At 34.7% G+C, this 19,210-nt stretch overlaps 1 protein-coding gene across 1 annotated transcript; it reads right to left on the bottom strand.

Moving 5' to 3' along the window:
* Positions 1–1,616: 1,616 nt before the first annotated feature.
* vari (MAGUK p55 subfamily member vari) lies at positions 1,617–17,575 on the bottom strand. Its single transcript, XM_073080233.1, has 12 exons — positions 17,433–17,575; positions 12,854–12,951; positions 12,038–12,187; positions 10,532–10,732; positions 9,379–9,609; positions 9,090–9,188; positions 8,600–8,758; positions 6,863–7,073; positions 5,952–6,122; positions 3,980–4,125; positions 2,921–2,995; positions 1,617–2,442 (listed from the first exon to the last, which is right to left on the bottom strand). Exons 1-12 carry the CDS (start codon positions 17,512–17,514, stop codon positions 2,266–2,268), a joined length of 1,800 nt encoding a protein of 599 aa, XP_072936334.1. The 5' UTR covers positions 17,515–17,575; the 3' UTR covers positions 1,617–2,265.
* Between the last annotated feature and the right edge of the window lie 1,635 nt (positions 17,576–19,210).

Below are 19,210 nucleotides of genomic sequence, written 5' to 3'. Positions count from 1 at the left end.
TTTTGAACACTACTTCGAAAAAGTTTAAGCTATTACAATAAGAGCAGTTTGAAGGCGTGCAAAATAAGTACGAAGAGAAACATCTTCGATTTTAATGTATACTTTAGTCCAAAAAGACACTATTTTGTCGGTCATGAGTCATAACAGAATCTATAGTATTTTATAGTTATCCAAATTTTACATTAACCTTTCATAGTTTCCATTAATTTGTAGTCAAAATGAAAAAATCCTAACATATTTCATTATTCATTCTTTCAGTTAGAAAACAATGGTAACAATAATTGTGATAATAGAATTACAATTCATTGGAATGACTTCCCCTGTTATTATCATGCGACTAAACTTTACAAAATTTACAGGATTTTGTAAAATAACCCGCATCTACCCATCTTAAAATTCTAGTAAAAATAGGCTTCAGGGCCAAACAAAGATAAGAGCCATTCATTTTCAAAATATAAAGAAATGGCAACTTAGATACATGGACATAAACCATTATATATTATGTCAGCAATAAAAATAAATTCTTTGTTATGCTTATTAAATACAAAATGTGATGATTGATTAATTGTTAAATTCATTGAATTATTAAACTGTGCACATATTAAATTTCATGCCTTTCGGCTCAAGAGGATTAAGCATTGTATATTTATTAGAGAAAATAAACTAATATAGATAAAACAGTGAAAAGTATATAAGTACATATATGAGATTATATTATAATAGATGCAATATTTCGTGTATAATTTGAGTAAAAAGAAAATAATTTTAACCTCATCCAAAGTATATATTTTTAATGAGATATAGTGAGTGCATAAAAGAGAGAAAAGGTTTTGTCAATTTCAATTGAAGGAGATAACATACATATCATTAATCATACATTTAACTCATGTCACACAAGGGCATCATTATTTATCTGTGCTTCATTTTTACCATGCTGATCAAACAGATTTCATGCAACGTCAAGTAAAAGATCCTTATACAATATAAACATTATTTCTAAATAAATTTGTGATAAGTAGCTATTTAAGATTAATAAGAGACATTACAAACGATTGAACAGCAGATCGTTGTTACATAGATAAAATGAGATCGCGAAAATTCAGTCCCAAGTGAAAGTAGCGCTCAAATGCTAAATTATAATGAGCTAAGTAATATATTATACTATTATTGTACATATTCATATGTGTATTTGGAAATAATATTAATTGCAAACTCTTGGGACCACTCTACGATTAAGTTTAGACTTTCTGCTGCAGATACTTACATATAAATTTAAAAAATACGATTATAATATTATAAGTGCCATTTGAATGCAGGAAGACTGTAGCTTCTTACTAAATAATAAGTAATAATAATTCGTTTTTTCTGAGGACGAATCTAAGTGATGTTTAATGTGGTGTAGAAGTTGAAGGGAAGATTTAATACAAAATGATATCTATACTTACGAAGTTGCTAGCTTCTGTTACGATAAACCTTCCTTTTGCACTTTGCTGAAGCCTTGTATTATTTTTGTATAAAATCTATAAGTATTGTTTATTGTGGTCAGTTTATATGATTGTAAATTTATGAAAAAAGCGACATATCAGAGACATTCAGAGCGTATCAAAAATCGTCAATTAGATGTTACCAGTTCCAGTTGGACTTCTTGTAATCATTTAACGGAAGATACAATACAATTTATCTTGCTGAGTATTATTGGGTAATGCAATTAGCATTACACTACAAATTTAAACTTCAATTAAAAATTGTGATGATATTTGAAATGTAGCAGTTCTTAACCAGATTTATAGAGATAGAACAGAACGGTACTCAGACACCTCATATGACGTCATGTTATACTATCACCGTGATCGTCCCTAGAAGCTCCTACTCCACAGCTAGTAGATCCAGCTGACGGGCACCCACTGGTGACGTGCACCGCGTTCACGATACAATACAATTTATCTTACTGAGTATTATTGGGTGATGCAATCAGCATTACACTAATGTAACTTTGAATTAAAAATTGTGATGATATCTGAAATCTGGCAACACCCAAACAATGCCGCCGAAGGGATTGTGAGCAGAACGGTACTCAGACACCACATGACGTCATTTTACATCATCACCGTGATCGTCCACAGAAACTCTTAAGCCCGCTCCACATTCACGCGAGAATGCGAGAAAAGCACGAGAAACGAGAATGTGGAGCCAATACGAATCGGGTTTTTCTCGCATTCGCAAGCTCCTCGCGAGAATGTGGAGCGGGCTTGACTCCGGTCCTAGCTAGTAGATCCAGCTGACGGGCACCCACTGGTGGTCGGTGGCGAGCGCGTGCAGCGCGTCCAGCACGCGCGCGTGCGTGGCGTCGGCGTTGCTGTTCACCAGCACCAGGTCGATGTACTTCTCGTACTGCCGCTGGATGCGCGCGCTCTCCTCCAGCGTCTGCTTCATGTCCTCCTCCTGACGCAACCGGTGTCATTAATGTGGTTATATCGAAATATTTCGAGTATTTTTATAATGTATTGTGGATGTGGATGTGCATGTGTATTACAAATCTTTTAGACGACTGCGTGGCCACTAAACAACTAATGTTATTTTTGTGTGTAATAATGTAAGTTATGTACATGATATGGTAAAATATTTTTGACGCCTCATTATTCTATGTCTGACACACCAAGAGTTCTGGGATCGTTTCCCGGCCATAGATGAATTACGATTGTCATTTTGTCATAGGGTGTTATTCAAACACCTCTACAAACAATTCTGAATTCAGAAATCCTAGTGAAGAACTATACTCTAAACATTCGTGTTACACAAAACCATATAAAATACACATTTATAAAATTCAGTAGAACAAAAAATATTTTAAAAATTCATATAATCAAGCAGCTCTATAAATAAAAACAACAACAAAATATAAAAAAGCATAACATCTTACCTCGTAGAGAGACGCGAGCGATTCGAGAGTGCGCGCGCGCCTCGAGCTGTAGCGGATGGAGCTCTGCCGGTCGAACTACGCACACAACATGCGACATTACCATACAACTATCTGTATCGTATACATCAGCTATTCATGTCACTTTGGGTACGGGATATGATCAAGTAGCAAACGTTATAAGCCTTTCTATAGTACTGCCTTTCTATAATAATGATTACTGCCCAAATGTAGTTGTTTAATTTATCAAGTCGTAAGTTAAAGTTGTTGTCTAAAACACCACTTTAGAATAGAATCTAAATCTCTTTGCACGCGGCTTTACTTTCAAGTTACTTTGAAGTTATGAATTTATTAATTATGTATACGAAATTTTTTAATGCAAGAACTCGAAGAGACATGATAGGATACAGATAGTTGAAGCATAACTCAGTCTAAAGGCTAAATTGTATATTATAAATAAAAAATAAAACAATGCAAAAATTTTTTTTTTCAAATAAGACAACATGCCATCTTACTCAAAAATCAAAAATCTCAAAAAAATTGGTTATAAATGTAGAAATAATAAATGGACCTAAGGTAGTATAAATAGTTTACATGATATCTACATAATAATCAAACATGACATGCAGTCACATACTTCTAACGAACACTACATATAAATCTAGTCCAGATAAAGATAGTCTAGAACTTCCATCCAGCACTGAATTGGATTTCGACATCATCAACTGAAGTGTTAAATTTCCAATATAAAACATAAAGTTACCACTTAGTTTCCATATTTGCAAGATAAGATGCAAGAAGTAGTGATAACGAATCCATTGTTAGCGGAAACATATTATTGTATTTTAATTTTGTCAGCAAAAAAAAAAAAAATATGGTAGCCAAGATATTTAAAATTTAAAATGAATCCAATTTAGTCATCCTTCATAGATAAATAGAACGAATCACGAGACATTTATAGCCAATACTTGAAAATAACATAGCATTATAGACGAATACTACTTACATAACAATAAACTGGATTATAATTTCAATAAAAACACGAAAACACTTATACGATACCGTTAAGTTTCTATTGGAAGCGTATGTGAGGTTCCTCAGCTGCTCGATGCCGGGCGCGCCGATCATGATGACGTACGGGAGGAACTCGCTGCTGTTGTGCAGCAGTTTCAACGATTGCGGCGCGCAGTCCAAAATGCACATTTTCCCTGGAAGAAAAATAATATTCATGGTATCCTTATATTAAATATTTCCTCTGGCAATATTAGAAGTAAGTTTGTGGAGATGGTAATATATTGATGGTATCTACAGTAACCAAGAAGTTACTGCTTCTTTTTGTGCGGGCCTTTTTAACTACAATTTAAGAGCATCGATCGACGATCGATTAATTGGTATGTGAGCATCCAGTAGCTATGATCTAACTGACAGTTTACCTGCGCAGGTTCCCTGTACAGGCCAACCGCATGTCTGTAGCGTGTAGCATGGGGAACGTTCCGGTGTACCGTATGGTGTTCAGTTCTGTTTGCGATGACATCGATTGAAGATGATAACGCACCGTAGATGATACGAAAGAATTTATTGATGTGAAACATCTATAGCCGCACGTAAAACCGATTTCTGGCGTGGTGACGCATGTACGCTATACGATGGTATATATATACAGTCTATATGCAGTAGTGTGTACGGTGTGGCGACGCGTCGCCATGCGCAATAACTATTACCGAAGTCACTGATTAAACGAATTAAGTAGTCACGATTTGAAATAAATTCGTAAATTTGCGCCGGTCTGCACAGGTTCAAAAATCTGTACAGGTCTACTTCCACACATAGTCCGGTGTACCAGGGTTGTTGCTGATGCAGGTTTTTACTAGATCAGCTGATGCTGATGCTGATGCTGATTTTTTCAGATTAATATCAGCTGATGCTGATGCTGATGCTGATATTTAAAAATACTAAATATACATATATTTTATACTGAGGTATTTGTACGTCCCTTACGAGAATAGTCTTTTTAACCAACTTCACAAAATGAGGAGGTTTCTCAATTCTATGGTAGAATTGAGAAACCTCCTCATTTTGTGTCTTTGTCTTTCTTATGTTTGTTCGGATAACTTCGTCGTTTATGAACCGAACTGGATGATTTTTATTTTGTTGGAAAAAAAGATATTTCCAAAGTAGTTCCATTATAAGGGTCTGATCACCAGAGAAATCGAGGGGAACTTTCAAAAATCGTAAGGGCGACTAGTGCATTTGTAAGATTTTTAGTATGTCATCACTAAAAAAGGTGAAAAAAAAAAATTAATTAAAAAATACAATCGACTTCCATGTCACTACAAAGCAAAAATCAACTGAAACAAAATTTTGGCTCAGCACATATCTCCGAAGCCGGCGCTCATATTGAACACGCTGTTTACGCCGTTATCCAACGAAATATATTTAGCACCAACTTCATAACCATGTACCAAACCAACGCCCACTTCAGCTACCCTCCACTCTGCAGTGACACAGAAGTCGGCATTTATTTCTTATTTTTTTTTTACAAAAACTACACTGTGTCGTATCTTTGTTCAATAACGAAATATTTGGTCATATTGCACTTTTCACTGGATGTGGCAATATGAATTGAGTACATAATTCTATTATTGATTGATTGAACTATGATCGAAAGTTATTGATGTCTGACCAAATTACGTTGTCAATACAATCTAATGATTGTTTGATGACAATTTGTGTTTATAAACTTCTGTAATTGGCTAAAACTCCACGTGATTTAAGCTCGGTCCCGCCTTCAACGAACACGTTACAATTTCAATATCAGCATTAAATATCAGCATCTTTTGTTGCGGATGCGGATGCTGATGCTGATATGTAAAAGAAAGCTGATAATCAGCTGATGCTGATGCTGATGCTGATATTCGCAACAACCCTACGGTGTACCTGCGCAGCACAGACAGTTAGACCGCTCCTGTGCATCGTACTGAGTATGGCAGGCACTACGGATTTTATACCGAATTAAGGCATCTGTACGCCGTACCTTCCTTGATGACGGCGCGGATGGAGTCGAGGTGCGTGCCGTACAGGTGTCCGTTGTGCTCGCCGTGCTCGAGGAAGCGGCCGGCCAGCGCGTCGCGCTCCATCTCCTCGCGCGACACGAACCAGTACGACGAGCCGTTCTCCTCCAGCGGCCGCGGGGGGCGGGACGTATCTGTTGAAACATTTAAGTACTATTAATTTTAGATCTGATCTTACTATATTTAGAATGATTGACAAATAAGTCTAGCTATGTTTAGAGGTTTTTGGGCATTAATAACCTTTTTTTAGTTTGTTATTAAAATTGTTTCTGTTTTGTCGATGTTCTTCCAAAAATGAACTTGTTTGATTTCTGAAGGAAAAAGCATTTTTTACAATTTTACTTTTTTTTTATCAAAATCTGTCTTTTTCAAACCTTTTATATTGCAATTTAGTCGTACATGTTCAGTAGATTTTTTTTAATTCACTCTGTATCCATGTAATATAATTTATTTATAAATTAGCATTTTTTCAAATAGAGAATTTAATCCAAAATTTCTCCCCCCATACAGAAAACTAGCGACAGGTACATAGAAATGCTAAAATTTTGGATAAAATCCTCATTAACATTAACATATCCCTGCTTCAATTCAAAACTACAACACACCAAAATAACACTTAAAAAAATGTACTTTTTGCCTTAATAGAATTTATGTATCACACATATTAGTTTTCAGCTCGTTTGTCGATAAGCAAAAGTAACGATTGTGTGGGTTTTGTATCTCAGAATGCAAAATCAATGGGAGTCTTTTTCAAATATAAAAATATAAAGGCTTACGATTGCATTTTTGCGATAAAAACATTTTTGATATTTTTTTATTTATGGTACTTTTGAATTGAAGCAGCGATATTAGTATATAACAGAGCAGTACTAACGCGGCACGACGGCGCCGAAGCGCTCCGGGTGGTCCTGTATGAGGCGGTTCTTGAGCGTGCGACGGCCGACGCCGCGCGTGCCGACGAGCGCGAGCGTGCGGCGCAAGAAGGGCGGCGTGCGCGCCACCTCCTCGTACAGCGCCAGCTCCGCGCCCTCCAGCTGCACGCTCGACCGCGACTCGTACACGAACTTCTTCTTCTTCTTTGATATCTGTGAGCATACGTTAGTAAAGATACTACGCCGCCTTGAAATTGAATGAAGCCACAAACGGCTTATTAATAAGTTATTTTTAACCGACTTCAAAAAGGAGGTGGTTATCAATTCGGCCGGTATCTTTTTTTTTTTTTTTTTTATGTATGTACACCAATTACTCCGCCGTTAGTGGACCGATTTTAATAATTCTTTTTTTATTGTGTAGAGACGAGCTGGAAGTTGGTCCCATTTAAATATGGTTAGGATCCATCGATTGGTTCTGGAGAAAAAGAGGGGAACTCCTCCACCCATGTAAATATAACAGCCATAACTTCGCCGTTTATGAACCTATTTTAATGCCTTTAATTTCGTGTGTGGAGACAAAATATGTAACTCCTCAACCGATGAGTATAATTGAGTTTTGTTTGAAGATATTTGGTGTAGGTTGTAATGAAATTGCAAAACCAGTTTATCATTGACTATTTAAGGGTCTGATAATGTGGTTTGGAGTCAAAATATGTAACTCCTCAACCGATGGGAATAATTGAGTTGTGTTTGAAGATATTTGGTGTAGGTTCCAATGAAATTGCAAAGCCAGTTCATCATTGACTATTTAAGGGTCTGATAATGTGGCTCGGAGACAAAATATGTAACTCCTCAACCGATGGGAATAATTGAGTTGTGTTTGAAGATATTTGGTGTAGGTTCCAATGAAATTGCAAAGCCAGTTCATCATTGACTATTTAAGGGTCTGATAATGTGGCTCGGAGACAAAATATGTAACTCCTCAACCGATGGGAATAATTGAGTAGTGTTTGAAGATATTTGGTGTAGGTTCCAATGAAATTGCAAAGCCAGTTCATCATTGACTATTTAAGGGTCTGATAATGTGGCTCGGAGACAAAATATGTAACTCCTCAACCGATGGGAATAATTTAGTTGTGTTTGAAGATATTTGGTGTAGGTTCTAATGAAATTGCAAAGCCAGTCCATCATTGACTATTTAGTTAGGTTAGGTTGGAATATATAAGATAATATAAAACTAAGCGAGCAGGGCGCGGGAGCGCCCTGCGAGCGGGCGGTTCCAATCAATGTAAATTCAGACCTTACCTTAATTCATGATCACTTTTATACAAATTTATATTGTATTAATATAAATGTTATTATGTTATCACTAAAAAGGGTGATACATTTTTTTTTTACAAAAAATACAACCGACTTCTATGTCACTACAAAGTAAAATATAATTGAAATAAATGTTGGTTTAGTACATATTTCTGAAGTCGGCGCTCATATTAGACACGCTATTTACATCGTTATCCAACGAAATATATTGAGCATAAGCTCTCTTTTGTATTATACTTTGTGTGCATAAATAAATAAAAGCCTGAAGACAATTGAATTAAAACAGGGTTCTTGGTCACCAATAAAATTTGATATACGAAACTTTGAATTTTGAAAATACAGTGAAGCTGTCAATATTATATGCATATATGTCTAGATTTCGTTTACTCGTAGCAAAATAACCCGTAGTTTTAACTTACCCTTGCTCCGCAAATGCTAATCTTATGTACGAAATCCGCTTCGGGTGGCACATATGCTTTGCGTCTTTCTTCTAACTCTGGTGAAGGAATCAAGCCAACAACTTCTGAATTTTCCACATGACTAGCTTGCCACCAATTAGGGTCCTTTCTATCTGATACCTAAAAAATATTACATAAGCATTAAGTTATGGGAATAACAAAAGGATTAATTTGTGTGCTCAAAATGCGCAAATGTGGTTGAAGTTAAACGATCATTGTTGTCCACAGGCATTTTTTACCATCCTTAAATAAAGATTATTTAATATACTAAGGATATGTAGAAAGAAAAGTAAGGAAGTGTACTTTATAAATTATACTGTTTATATAATAGGATATTTCCTACTCTTGGTAACGAAAAAAGAAAGGGCTGACAATCATATGGAAAATCACAACAATTTCTAACAAAGGATTTATTATATTGGTTGAACTTATAAGTAAATATAATACTTACTTGTAAAATGTCTCCTCTTTTGAATTCTAATCCTATTTCCTTACATGGTAATAATGTGTCTTCACTAGGGTTATAGTCAAACAGAGCTCTCATATAACACTGTAAGGAGAAAAAACATATTCAATGATGGCCAAAATTCACTAAGAAAACAATTAATAATAACATAAATATAAATCTTCAACAGAATTGAAAAATAGCTAATTAAAATATTAAGTAGGGATTTCCTCAAAGTAACACTTAATACAATGAACTAATTAAAATATTTTCTTTTTGATTTCAAATCACTTACACTAAGCTTATTTGTTGCATGCGAGCTTTTGTCTTTCTTATTGGGTCCAACTTTGAGTGTGACTCGGTCATTCGGCTTAGAGACAGCCTCCTTTAATTGGTCCTCCGAGTCAATTTGGACCCCATCTACTTCTAATAACACGTCACCTACTGAGAGCAGGGCCTGCTTGGCGGCTGCACTGCCTGCTAATATCCTAGCTACTATCAATTGACCATGTTCATCAGTTGTTACCTGTAAGAAATGTATGTATGATTACATGGGCATTGATACAGCTTTGTTAAGGAATGGTCCAACAAAGCACCGTAGTAACGTGACTGCGATTCTATAGGTCGGCAAAAAAACTCCCATTGGAAAAAAGTTTTCGCCTATGTAGGGAGTGAGGGAGAGCTATAGGGAGCCTATGTATAATTATAACACTAAATGGTTCACGTTAACCAATGTATTCTAATTTAGGCTCATGTTTGCAAGTCTGATTAGTTCTTCTGCTCGTGCTAAGCCTCCCTCTCAGTAGTCTTTATATAATTATGTAATCGTAATAAACATATATCTGTATAAATATGTCCACCAATTTCCTTAAGAAATACTTCAGACATTGTTTTGTTCTTTCTCATAGCGGTTTATTTTTATTTTGTTGTTGCCCTAGTTTCTATTTCAGTGCTTCAAAGGTCAGAGGAAAATAAAACCATTGTCAATGACTATTTTCACATTTTACCACTACAAAGGGAATGGGTCTATTGTCAACCATATAAATCTCATTTCTATTTTAATAATACAATTGTAACTCTTTCTAGCTGTATGTTATATAGGTCCGTAACAATACGTTTCGTACCAATTGAGAAATTTTAAAAATGAGGACAACCGATTAAAACAGTCTGAGATAAACATTTAGGTAATTCTTAGTATTTTCTGTAAGCTAAACAGCTCAATGGGATTTAACATAAATTATTATAAAGTATTGTTACATTTTACCTGTGCTTTATATTATTTGCACTAATCAGTTAACAAATTACATATTGTTTTATTATAACTTAATTTATTTTTGTAGAGTTGGAGATTTTAAATATTCTTTTATACTAGCATTTTTTCTTATCAATTAACAGTTACTGTGGTGAGGCTTGTTTCATGAATATAAACACAAATAATCCGTACTTACAGTTAATCCTAATGGTTGTCCAGGCACTTTCCTAAGGCCAACAACTTTAATAGTTTCCACAGGCATATCTCCGTTTTGCTCAGGGCTGTCGTCCAAGCCTGCAGCTAAGTCTGTACTCTCTTCCTTGACTGTCTTCTCATCTATCCCCGAACCACGATCTAACCAAATTGCACCAATTTGATCATGAGCATCTATAAGAGCCTGTAAAGGTAACATTTCATTCAAATATAGATGAATAATTGTAGTGGTAAAGATATAAATTATATATGTTTTGAATTGAATTATTATCACACAAAGAATATCTCATAATTATTGGATTTTCGCTACACAAAGAACAAATTTAATATTGATTACCACGGAATATCTAGGTATATTATAAAAATATAGTAAGAAATGACGTAAAACTTTATAAAATGTTTCTGGAGTTTGTTCCATACATTTGATCTACATCTACACTCAATGCGGGATATAAAAAAATCTATAAAATTGCATACAAATGAATATTACAGCACTTTTGCTATAAGATAAGATTTAAAACCGTAAATACTTATTATTACGTAATAATATGTATGAATATATCTTTTCAGGGACTCAATTGAACTTTGTACATGACTCATTGTATCTCAGGGGCAATTCATTCAGATTGAGAACAATAAATTAATTTTGATACAGCAATTAATTAATTTACAAATGAGTCATTGTTTCCTGGGACTTTATCTGACAAAGCAACACGACGTGACTGTAATTTGCAACACTGCAAATTTTATCACATACAATACAAAAATAAAAATTATAGTAAATTATTAAATGTATTTTTTTATAAAGATAGTATGTTGTGTGGGTGTTGATAACAGTTACATATAAAATATGGTCAAACAGAATTTCCTGTTGTCCGATGTTAATGTGATGGACAAAGTACACTGTTATTTCAGTATATTTTTCAGATAAAGGAAGTATGTGGAAATCTATAACTATAGCAAATATAGGGGAGCTTTCTTAGCTGCCTGCTATTCTCCTATGATTGCATACAAAAGAATTATTACTGATACTGAATTCACCCATTATGACATTGTTTGATTTTTTCGTATGTAACACTAGAGTTTTAACTAGTATAATAAAAAGAAACTCCATCATGCATAATATTTCTTCATAATTATAAGAACTACAAATTAGAAATTAGGCTCTCTGTTACACATATTGGTATATCTGCAGTAGAAATTCTATGAAGCTGTTACACATTCCTATATGAATATTAGCTCTATACATATTCAAACACAACATATCATTTTAGTTATAGAAATTATATTTTAATTACTATCCACTAAGGGACCACTTTAAAAAAAACGTTTACCCACTGTGAAGTATTAAGAAGGTGTTAGAACCCATCATAGATTAGTAGAACCCATTAGATCTTAATTGTAAATAGAAAATAATTTTAAAATGTATACATCAAACGTCAGTCAGTTAATGTGTTTACAATAAATTGCATAATGGTCAGGTACTCACTCTAAAATGTACTCGCGATAGTAATATAGCGAGTTCTGCTTGTTCAATAGTTCGTATGTTATTGCCCCTGTATTCGCTTAACGACCGGATTATGTTTACGTTGTCCAGGGAGACTGGCTTTACGATCAGATCTTCTTCAGACTCGATAGACTGAAACACAAACACTCAGGGTAATATAAACCAGAATAATCAAACGTATACGGAGTTATTACAAATATTACTCCCGATGCTAAGGCGTGGCAGTAGTTATACAATATTGTTGAATGAAAAACCACATAAAATTGTTCTTACATGCCAAAACTCTGCGCTACTGTGTCCTCGGATGGTTTACGGACAACTTTTAGCCGGATTATATTGTATATTTTTCGGATAATTTCAAAAACTTTCGTAAAACAATAAGAATTCTGACTTCTGACACACCCACCGTTTTGATTTCACATTGGACGGGCGAATTCCTGCTATCGTTAACCACTAAACTATTTTGTACAAGTCAATAAAGTATTTTTTTACTTAAAGTTATTTCAATAAGGTTTATAATTGTATAGATTTTTGTGCGTTGCCGGACACAGTGTACGTGCACGGTGTTATTACTGTTATTTACAAAGCTTGTATCTGTCAAGTCACATCGCTTGGAAATGCGGACAGATAAAAAAATATTGCACAGACTCTTAGATACTAGGTTTATGTTGATAAGTTTAATTGAACTGCGTTTTAAAATTAAAACTATGTTATAACAGTATGTTAATTTATTTCTGGATGGGTCAATTTTTAATAAATTCATCCAGATATTATAACAAAAATTATATGTAATGTTACCTCATATTTCCTTCCAAAATCAGGACTTTCCACAATGCTCTTTAAAAAAATTACTTCGTGGTTGGATAAATCTTCTTCAGGTTTTGGTTCTTGTTTTTCTGCTTAAAAGAAAGACAAAAATTAATTAATTCTAGGGTACGTGTAACAAACAATACTTCCTTACAAGTACAAGTAAACTTTTACTTTACTTTTTTAAATAGAAAAATAGTTCGTTGTTTTATATTGTATATCTTTGGTATAAGGTAACTCACCAATCATAAAAGTTGAGGTAACCATAACCGCTAGTAGAGAAACCAGTGAACGAAATTAATGTACAAAATTCATTATTTTGTATACGTAAACAGTATTTTTTTTTGCGTTTGGACTTCGGTGGCATAAATGCTTCAACGAAATGATGAAACGAAAGTACCTACTAGTGTATATGGATACTGGTTTGAACGGTGTGATAAAGCATCTTATTCGCAAGGTCAGCAACAACTTGTGATCAAAAGTTAAAAAAATAGATGCACAAATAAATACAAATAATGTCGAACAAGTTACTACAATTAACTGGGATATAAATAAACTTGTATTATAATAGGGTTTGGGGTTCTAATCGTACACTATATTATAACTTTTCTCGTATTATCAATACTCTACAAAAAACATTATTTTTCCTACCTAAGCTTCAATTTTTAACACGCTCCTATTGGCTATCGATCGCTTATCGATCTATCGATACGCTTGGGCTGTATCGATGTATGTATGTAGGTATGTAACGGAACCTTTGAGCTCAATTTTCACCCGTTTCTAGAAGCCTAAAAAATTTTAAACTTTGCACACGTATCAAGGACCGATGACAATGAAATAATTTGATAACAGTTTTCCATTATTCTTGTTTAATAATATGAAAACATGCTAATTTATGCACCTATTATTTAACTAACTATTATAGTCCGCGCCAAACTGCTAGTCCGCTATGAAGTTGTTGCGAGCAGGTGTAGTCATACAATTTGCTATGGTGACGCGATTCAATTCTATATTCAGAGCGGACTAGCAGTTTTACGCGGACTATACTAGGTTTACTGCTTTTATAGTACTGTTGCCCTTAAACACTTAAATATTAACAAATAAGAAAAATAAGAATAAGAAAAAAGTAGGCAATATAAAAACAAGGAGAAGAAACATGACGTAACATAATATCTATTTCCGTAGCGTCTGTTTGCTGAAGTAGCTCTCCTGCAAGATAGACTGCTGTGTCAGCCTAATGATAAGTACCTCTTTACTGAAGTGATAGTCATTACATGGAAGGTTTTCTTAAATGTAGCTTTCTTATTAAGACATATGCGAGGGTCGAAGCTGGTTACATATTATAATGTTTAGCAATCTAGAGGTATGACTTATGGTTGTTTGAAAGGGGAAATAAATGTAACAGTAATGTCTTATTTGTTCATAACGCTACAAATATTTGGTGCTTTTGCCTAATTAACCCCTTAACGAGCGGGAAAACCAATGACTCTTAAAATTACTTTAAAAATAACGCGTAGATTAAGTTAATAGTACTAACAGGGATAGAATAAAGGAGTATTTTCTTGGAAAAAATATAAGAGTACTTTGTTCGTCAAATAAATGTGGAAATTAAATTTAGATAAAGCCTTTTGCTCTTATCTTTATTAAGGCTGACAGCTTAACGTGTAGCAGACATGAAATAAGAAAGAATGTGGTAGAGATCTCTCCTTAATTAAATCTTGTAATAAGACAGTCGTAATGTCTGAATTAAACACATTTTCTTCACGTCACGTTCCACTTCCACGGCTAGGTAAATTGAGTTAGTGGCGGACTAAGGTCGTCGGAGGCTCCCAAAAGTGTAAAAAGTTTATTTGATTTTACAAAATGATAAATGTGTCATATAATGATTCGGTGACCTTTTTCGCTGAGTGGTACACATTTCATAGATTGTTTGATTCTGACGACCTTTTTTTTGGAACTGTCTTTAGTGGCCCCCAGGATCGGGGGCTCGGGGCGGCCCACCCTTTCCGCCCCCACCCTTAAGCCGCTAGAGCATGGAGTGCAGAGAATGGAACTCTGGTGGTAATATACCTTTATATTGGTAATATTCGTGCTGCTCAGAAGAGTTTGGTGATTATATTTATGTGGAGCGTAAAAAGTTTTCCTCCAGGCAGCATAGTGTAGGTACATACAGCTTCAGGTAGGTAGGGTTCATACCCTATTTTACGTCAGTTTCTATTTGGTGGGTTACGTTTTTAACCGACTTCAAAAAGGAGGTGGTTATCAATTCGGCCGGTATATTTTTTTATGTATGTACACGAATTACTCCGCCGTTAGTGTACCGATTTTAATAATTCTTTTTTTATTGTATAGAGACAAGCTGGAAGTTGGTCCCATTTAAATATGGTTAGAATCCATCGATGGGTTCTGGAGAAAATGAGGGGAACTCCTCCACCCATGTAAATATAACAGCCTTCGCCGTTTATGAACCTATTTTAATGCCTTTCATTTCGTGTGTGTTCAATTGCTACAAGTTGGTCCCATTTAAATATGACGAGGATCAGAGTGCGTTCTGGAGACAAAATAGTATTAATATAAATGTTAGTATGTCATCACTAAAAAGGGTGAATTTTTTTTTTTATAAATTTCATATTAGACACGCTGTTTACATCGTTATCCAACGAAATATATTTAGCGCCGACTTCAGAAATATGTCCTAAACCAACATTTATTTCAATTATGTTTTACTTTGTAGTGACATAGAAGTCGGTTGTATTTTTTTGTTTAAAATTTTTTTCTTGCTTCAATGTAGGATAATAAAATAACACCCTTTGTGTAACAGAAGTTTCATAAATTTGACAACCGTCCAAGTACCATACTCGAGTTTATTTAATAAGGACATATCGATTGCAATCCGTCTGCGACACAATGCCAAAGGGTAGAGTACCTTTCTACCTTTCTTATCAAAGCTTTAAGGGGATCAATACATTATAGCCTATAGCCACAGCCTTTATAGCCTAACTGTTGTAGTAAAATTCATTTTTCGCAGAACATTTGCGGGATATGGTATTGTGAACAAGGTTTTGATGGTGGTAGAACCCTTCGTGGTTCGACTCCGACGGCACCACCGTCACGCCTATTTCTATCTCATAACAGCAGTGGTAAGCACTGCTGTGTTCTGGTTTGAAATATTTGGTAAGGGAGACATAGTTTTCCAAGGCGTTCCAGGTTAGCCCTCAGGGGTAGTTGCGTATCTGAGGCTGAGGCTGACCTCAGGTAGGAATATTTACCCTATCTGGGGTTGAGTACAGATGTCCATGGGAGGCAGTAGCCACTTACCATCAGACTGTATGCTCGTCTGCTACTCCTATATTATAAAAAAATGAACATTCCATGGAAAATAGTCACTCAACAGCAGAGTAGGCCTCTTAGTCGGTTTGTTATAAGATAAAATAAATCATTTTCCTGCATACCGTAGATCGACAAAGATCTTTTTAAATTCGTAAAGCATGACTCAGACTCAGTACAGTCGCGTGCCATTTTTTTTAGTTCTGCGGTAAATGTTTTTCACATTGAATACAGTAGTTATTACAACATTATAGCACCATCATTCATAAATCAGCCATGAAATGAGCTAAAATTCCTGAAAAGTTTGGTAAAAAAGCGCTATATTATTATTAGGTAATTAGTTGTGTTCATTTCAATAACTTATGTATGTTCCTTTTCAAAATGCCCTCATTTGAGTTAATTAAGCGTTCTCTTTGATGTAAGATGAATTTTCCGGAAGCTTACTCATAATGTCTTGGATGGTAGATGATATACGTACTTAATTTGAATTAAAATGTAGGTACGTAATAAATTACTGTATAGGGAGACATATATTTACATTTTATATAAAACACGTAAGATCTTGAAGCTAAAATTACAATAAGCTTACATTATACGCTTTTCAATGAAAAAATCAAACAGTAATTATCTTCTGTAACATCGTTAAGTATGCAAAACCAAATTTTAATACGATATTTGTTGGGTACCAGTACCTATATATTGAAATGTGAATTTATAAAATATACAAATATGTATTTTGTAACCCTTTTGGATGTAGAATCTCTAGGAAAAGATAATATTATTATGTAGAGGTTATCATGCAGTTAATAAGATATTCGCAAAAGTAATTTTAACCTACATGTAAAATTGTACATTCTCTCATTTTATCTCAGTTGTAAACATTTGCAATTTGTATAATTTGTTTCGTCTATCAATTGTTGTTGTACGCAAGTTGAACTAAAAAAGTTATCTTCGTAATGTTAACATTGTTTTTGTATTATCACGTTTTGGATCACGTTTTTGTTTAGATAAGTAATTAATAATATGTATGAAGTTATATCTAAACATTGTTTGTGTAAACGGAATCATAGTTTTATATCTCGCGGTTGCCTGGCAATAATTTCGCGAGTTACAATATAGATACATGTTGAATAACATTCGTAGAATCACGAAAATGCCGATATCTAGCAACAATAAAATGTATTTACCGTTCGGCACTTTGAGGTTAACTTTGTTACGCCGACAAGTCGTAAATAAGACTCACCGTCGTCCGGGGGTTTATTGCCCAGAGCGTCTTTGAACCCTCTCCAGTTGACGGTGTACCGGCCGCTCCGTCTGACCATCATCGGGATCACAAACACTGTTTCACTAGTTCTAGATACACTTCACGGCATAACCCGCAGATGGTCGCAGCGAGCGTGCGGGACGTGCGCGGCGTGGCTGCGTGGAGTGGTCGCGTCACGCGGCCCCGCCGTCAGCTGAGCGAGCGCGACACGTCACGGCGCCGCCCGCCCTCGCGCGTGCGCACTCCGCCCGCCCGTCGGACACGCTCTAGAGCTGCCAATCATTATTTATATCGATATACTCATAGATCTGTCGGAAATATCGGTAGCCATGATGAAAGCTATTTCCTAGAAATAGTGCGGCTATTGAGCATCATCTCGATTTAGATCGCTATTTAGGTTTGTTAGTAAACACGAAAATATATCTTGCTTATGCCGGCCCACTTAAATTTATATGCCACGTGACAGACTTCATTATTCTTGAAACGACAATGTTCTAAATATCAGTATACCACAACGTAATTTATCTACTTTCGCTTTATTTAAACATATGGAATGTCGGTATAATTGGCAATTAAATTAGTCTTATCGAACGAGGACACTTTTAAAAATGTCTAATTTCTTATCTCATTGTTGTGACAACCAATATCTTTGCATGTAAATAACTTATTCGTCGAAGATAATTTTATTACTTTAAATACAACAAGAATGTTAATTTGTAATGATTAAACATTTTTCATTTTATTATCACACTTTTAATAGTGTTTCAGTTATATTTTAATACCGACTACTATTTATTTGCCGACGATTTATCGTCGACGTGGTGTCATTGTACTTATTCTTCAAAGATTTGTACGATCACCTTCTTCGTGAGAGAATAGCGAAAAGATTTTTGCAGTATGAAAAATTCGATAAAAATCGAAGAGCTACGCAAGCTCTAGACCGCCGCCCGCCCCGCCGTCGCGCCGCCCGACCCCGTTACGTTATTTCGCAACTAAAGCTCAATCCATTTCCTTGTCTTCTCGTATCATTTTAGCACATTATCGTGCGTATTACCAGAATGATCATTACGAGCATATCGCACTTAATCAAGAATTTTATCACTTTAACATTTTTAGCTTCAATTATGTAATGTTATAAAAATGTAAGCTACAAATTATAGGTACACGAGCATATTGCAATCTTTAAAATGTAATAATACGTTACTTACATACATTATAACTGAAATATAATGATAAACATAAAAATAAAACATATAGTTGTATTATTGATAAAATAAAAATGCCATATTACTTATATATACGGGACCCATACTTGTATACGTATGTTATTATATTTGGAGAATATTTATTTGTTCAGTTTTTTTAAAAGCCAATGCACTTCGCCAGTCTAATCATTTGATTAAAATTTCTAAGTTTGAAATTGCATGAAATTTGCGATTTGGATCATCCCTTTCCGAATGTTAAATTCGGACAGCATTTAGTTATAAATAACAACAGTTGTGTAGACATCTTGTCGCCTGTAACATAGTAAATGTCGTGTCATCTACACTGAATATTATTCTACGGTCACGTATCTGTTGCACAATGTAAATGTATTTGGCTTGTGATATTTCAATAGTGATTATTGCACTTTATTTCTTTAAGTGACTTAATATTTGTTTGATTGTCTTGATGAATCTTCGAATTATTATATTACTAATACATAGAAAGTAGATGGAGAAAGAAATACAAATGTGTATTGTAATTCTGGGCAACGT

Source organism: Epargyreus clarus, unplaced genomic scaffold, assembly GCF_041222505.1.
Source record: "Epargyreus clarus isolate Ecla_fem2 unplaced genomic scaffold, WU_Ecla_fem_2.2 ptg000015l, whole genome shotgun sequence".
Lineage (NCBI taxonomy): Eukaryota > Metazoa > Arthropoda > Insecta > Lepidoptera > Hesperiidae > Epargyreus > Epargyreus clarus.
This window is presented reverse-complemented; position numbering and strand designations above follow the sequence as displayed.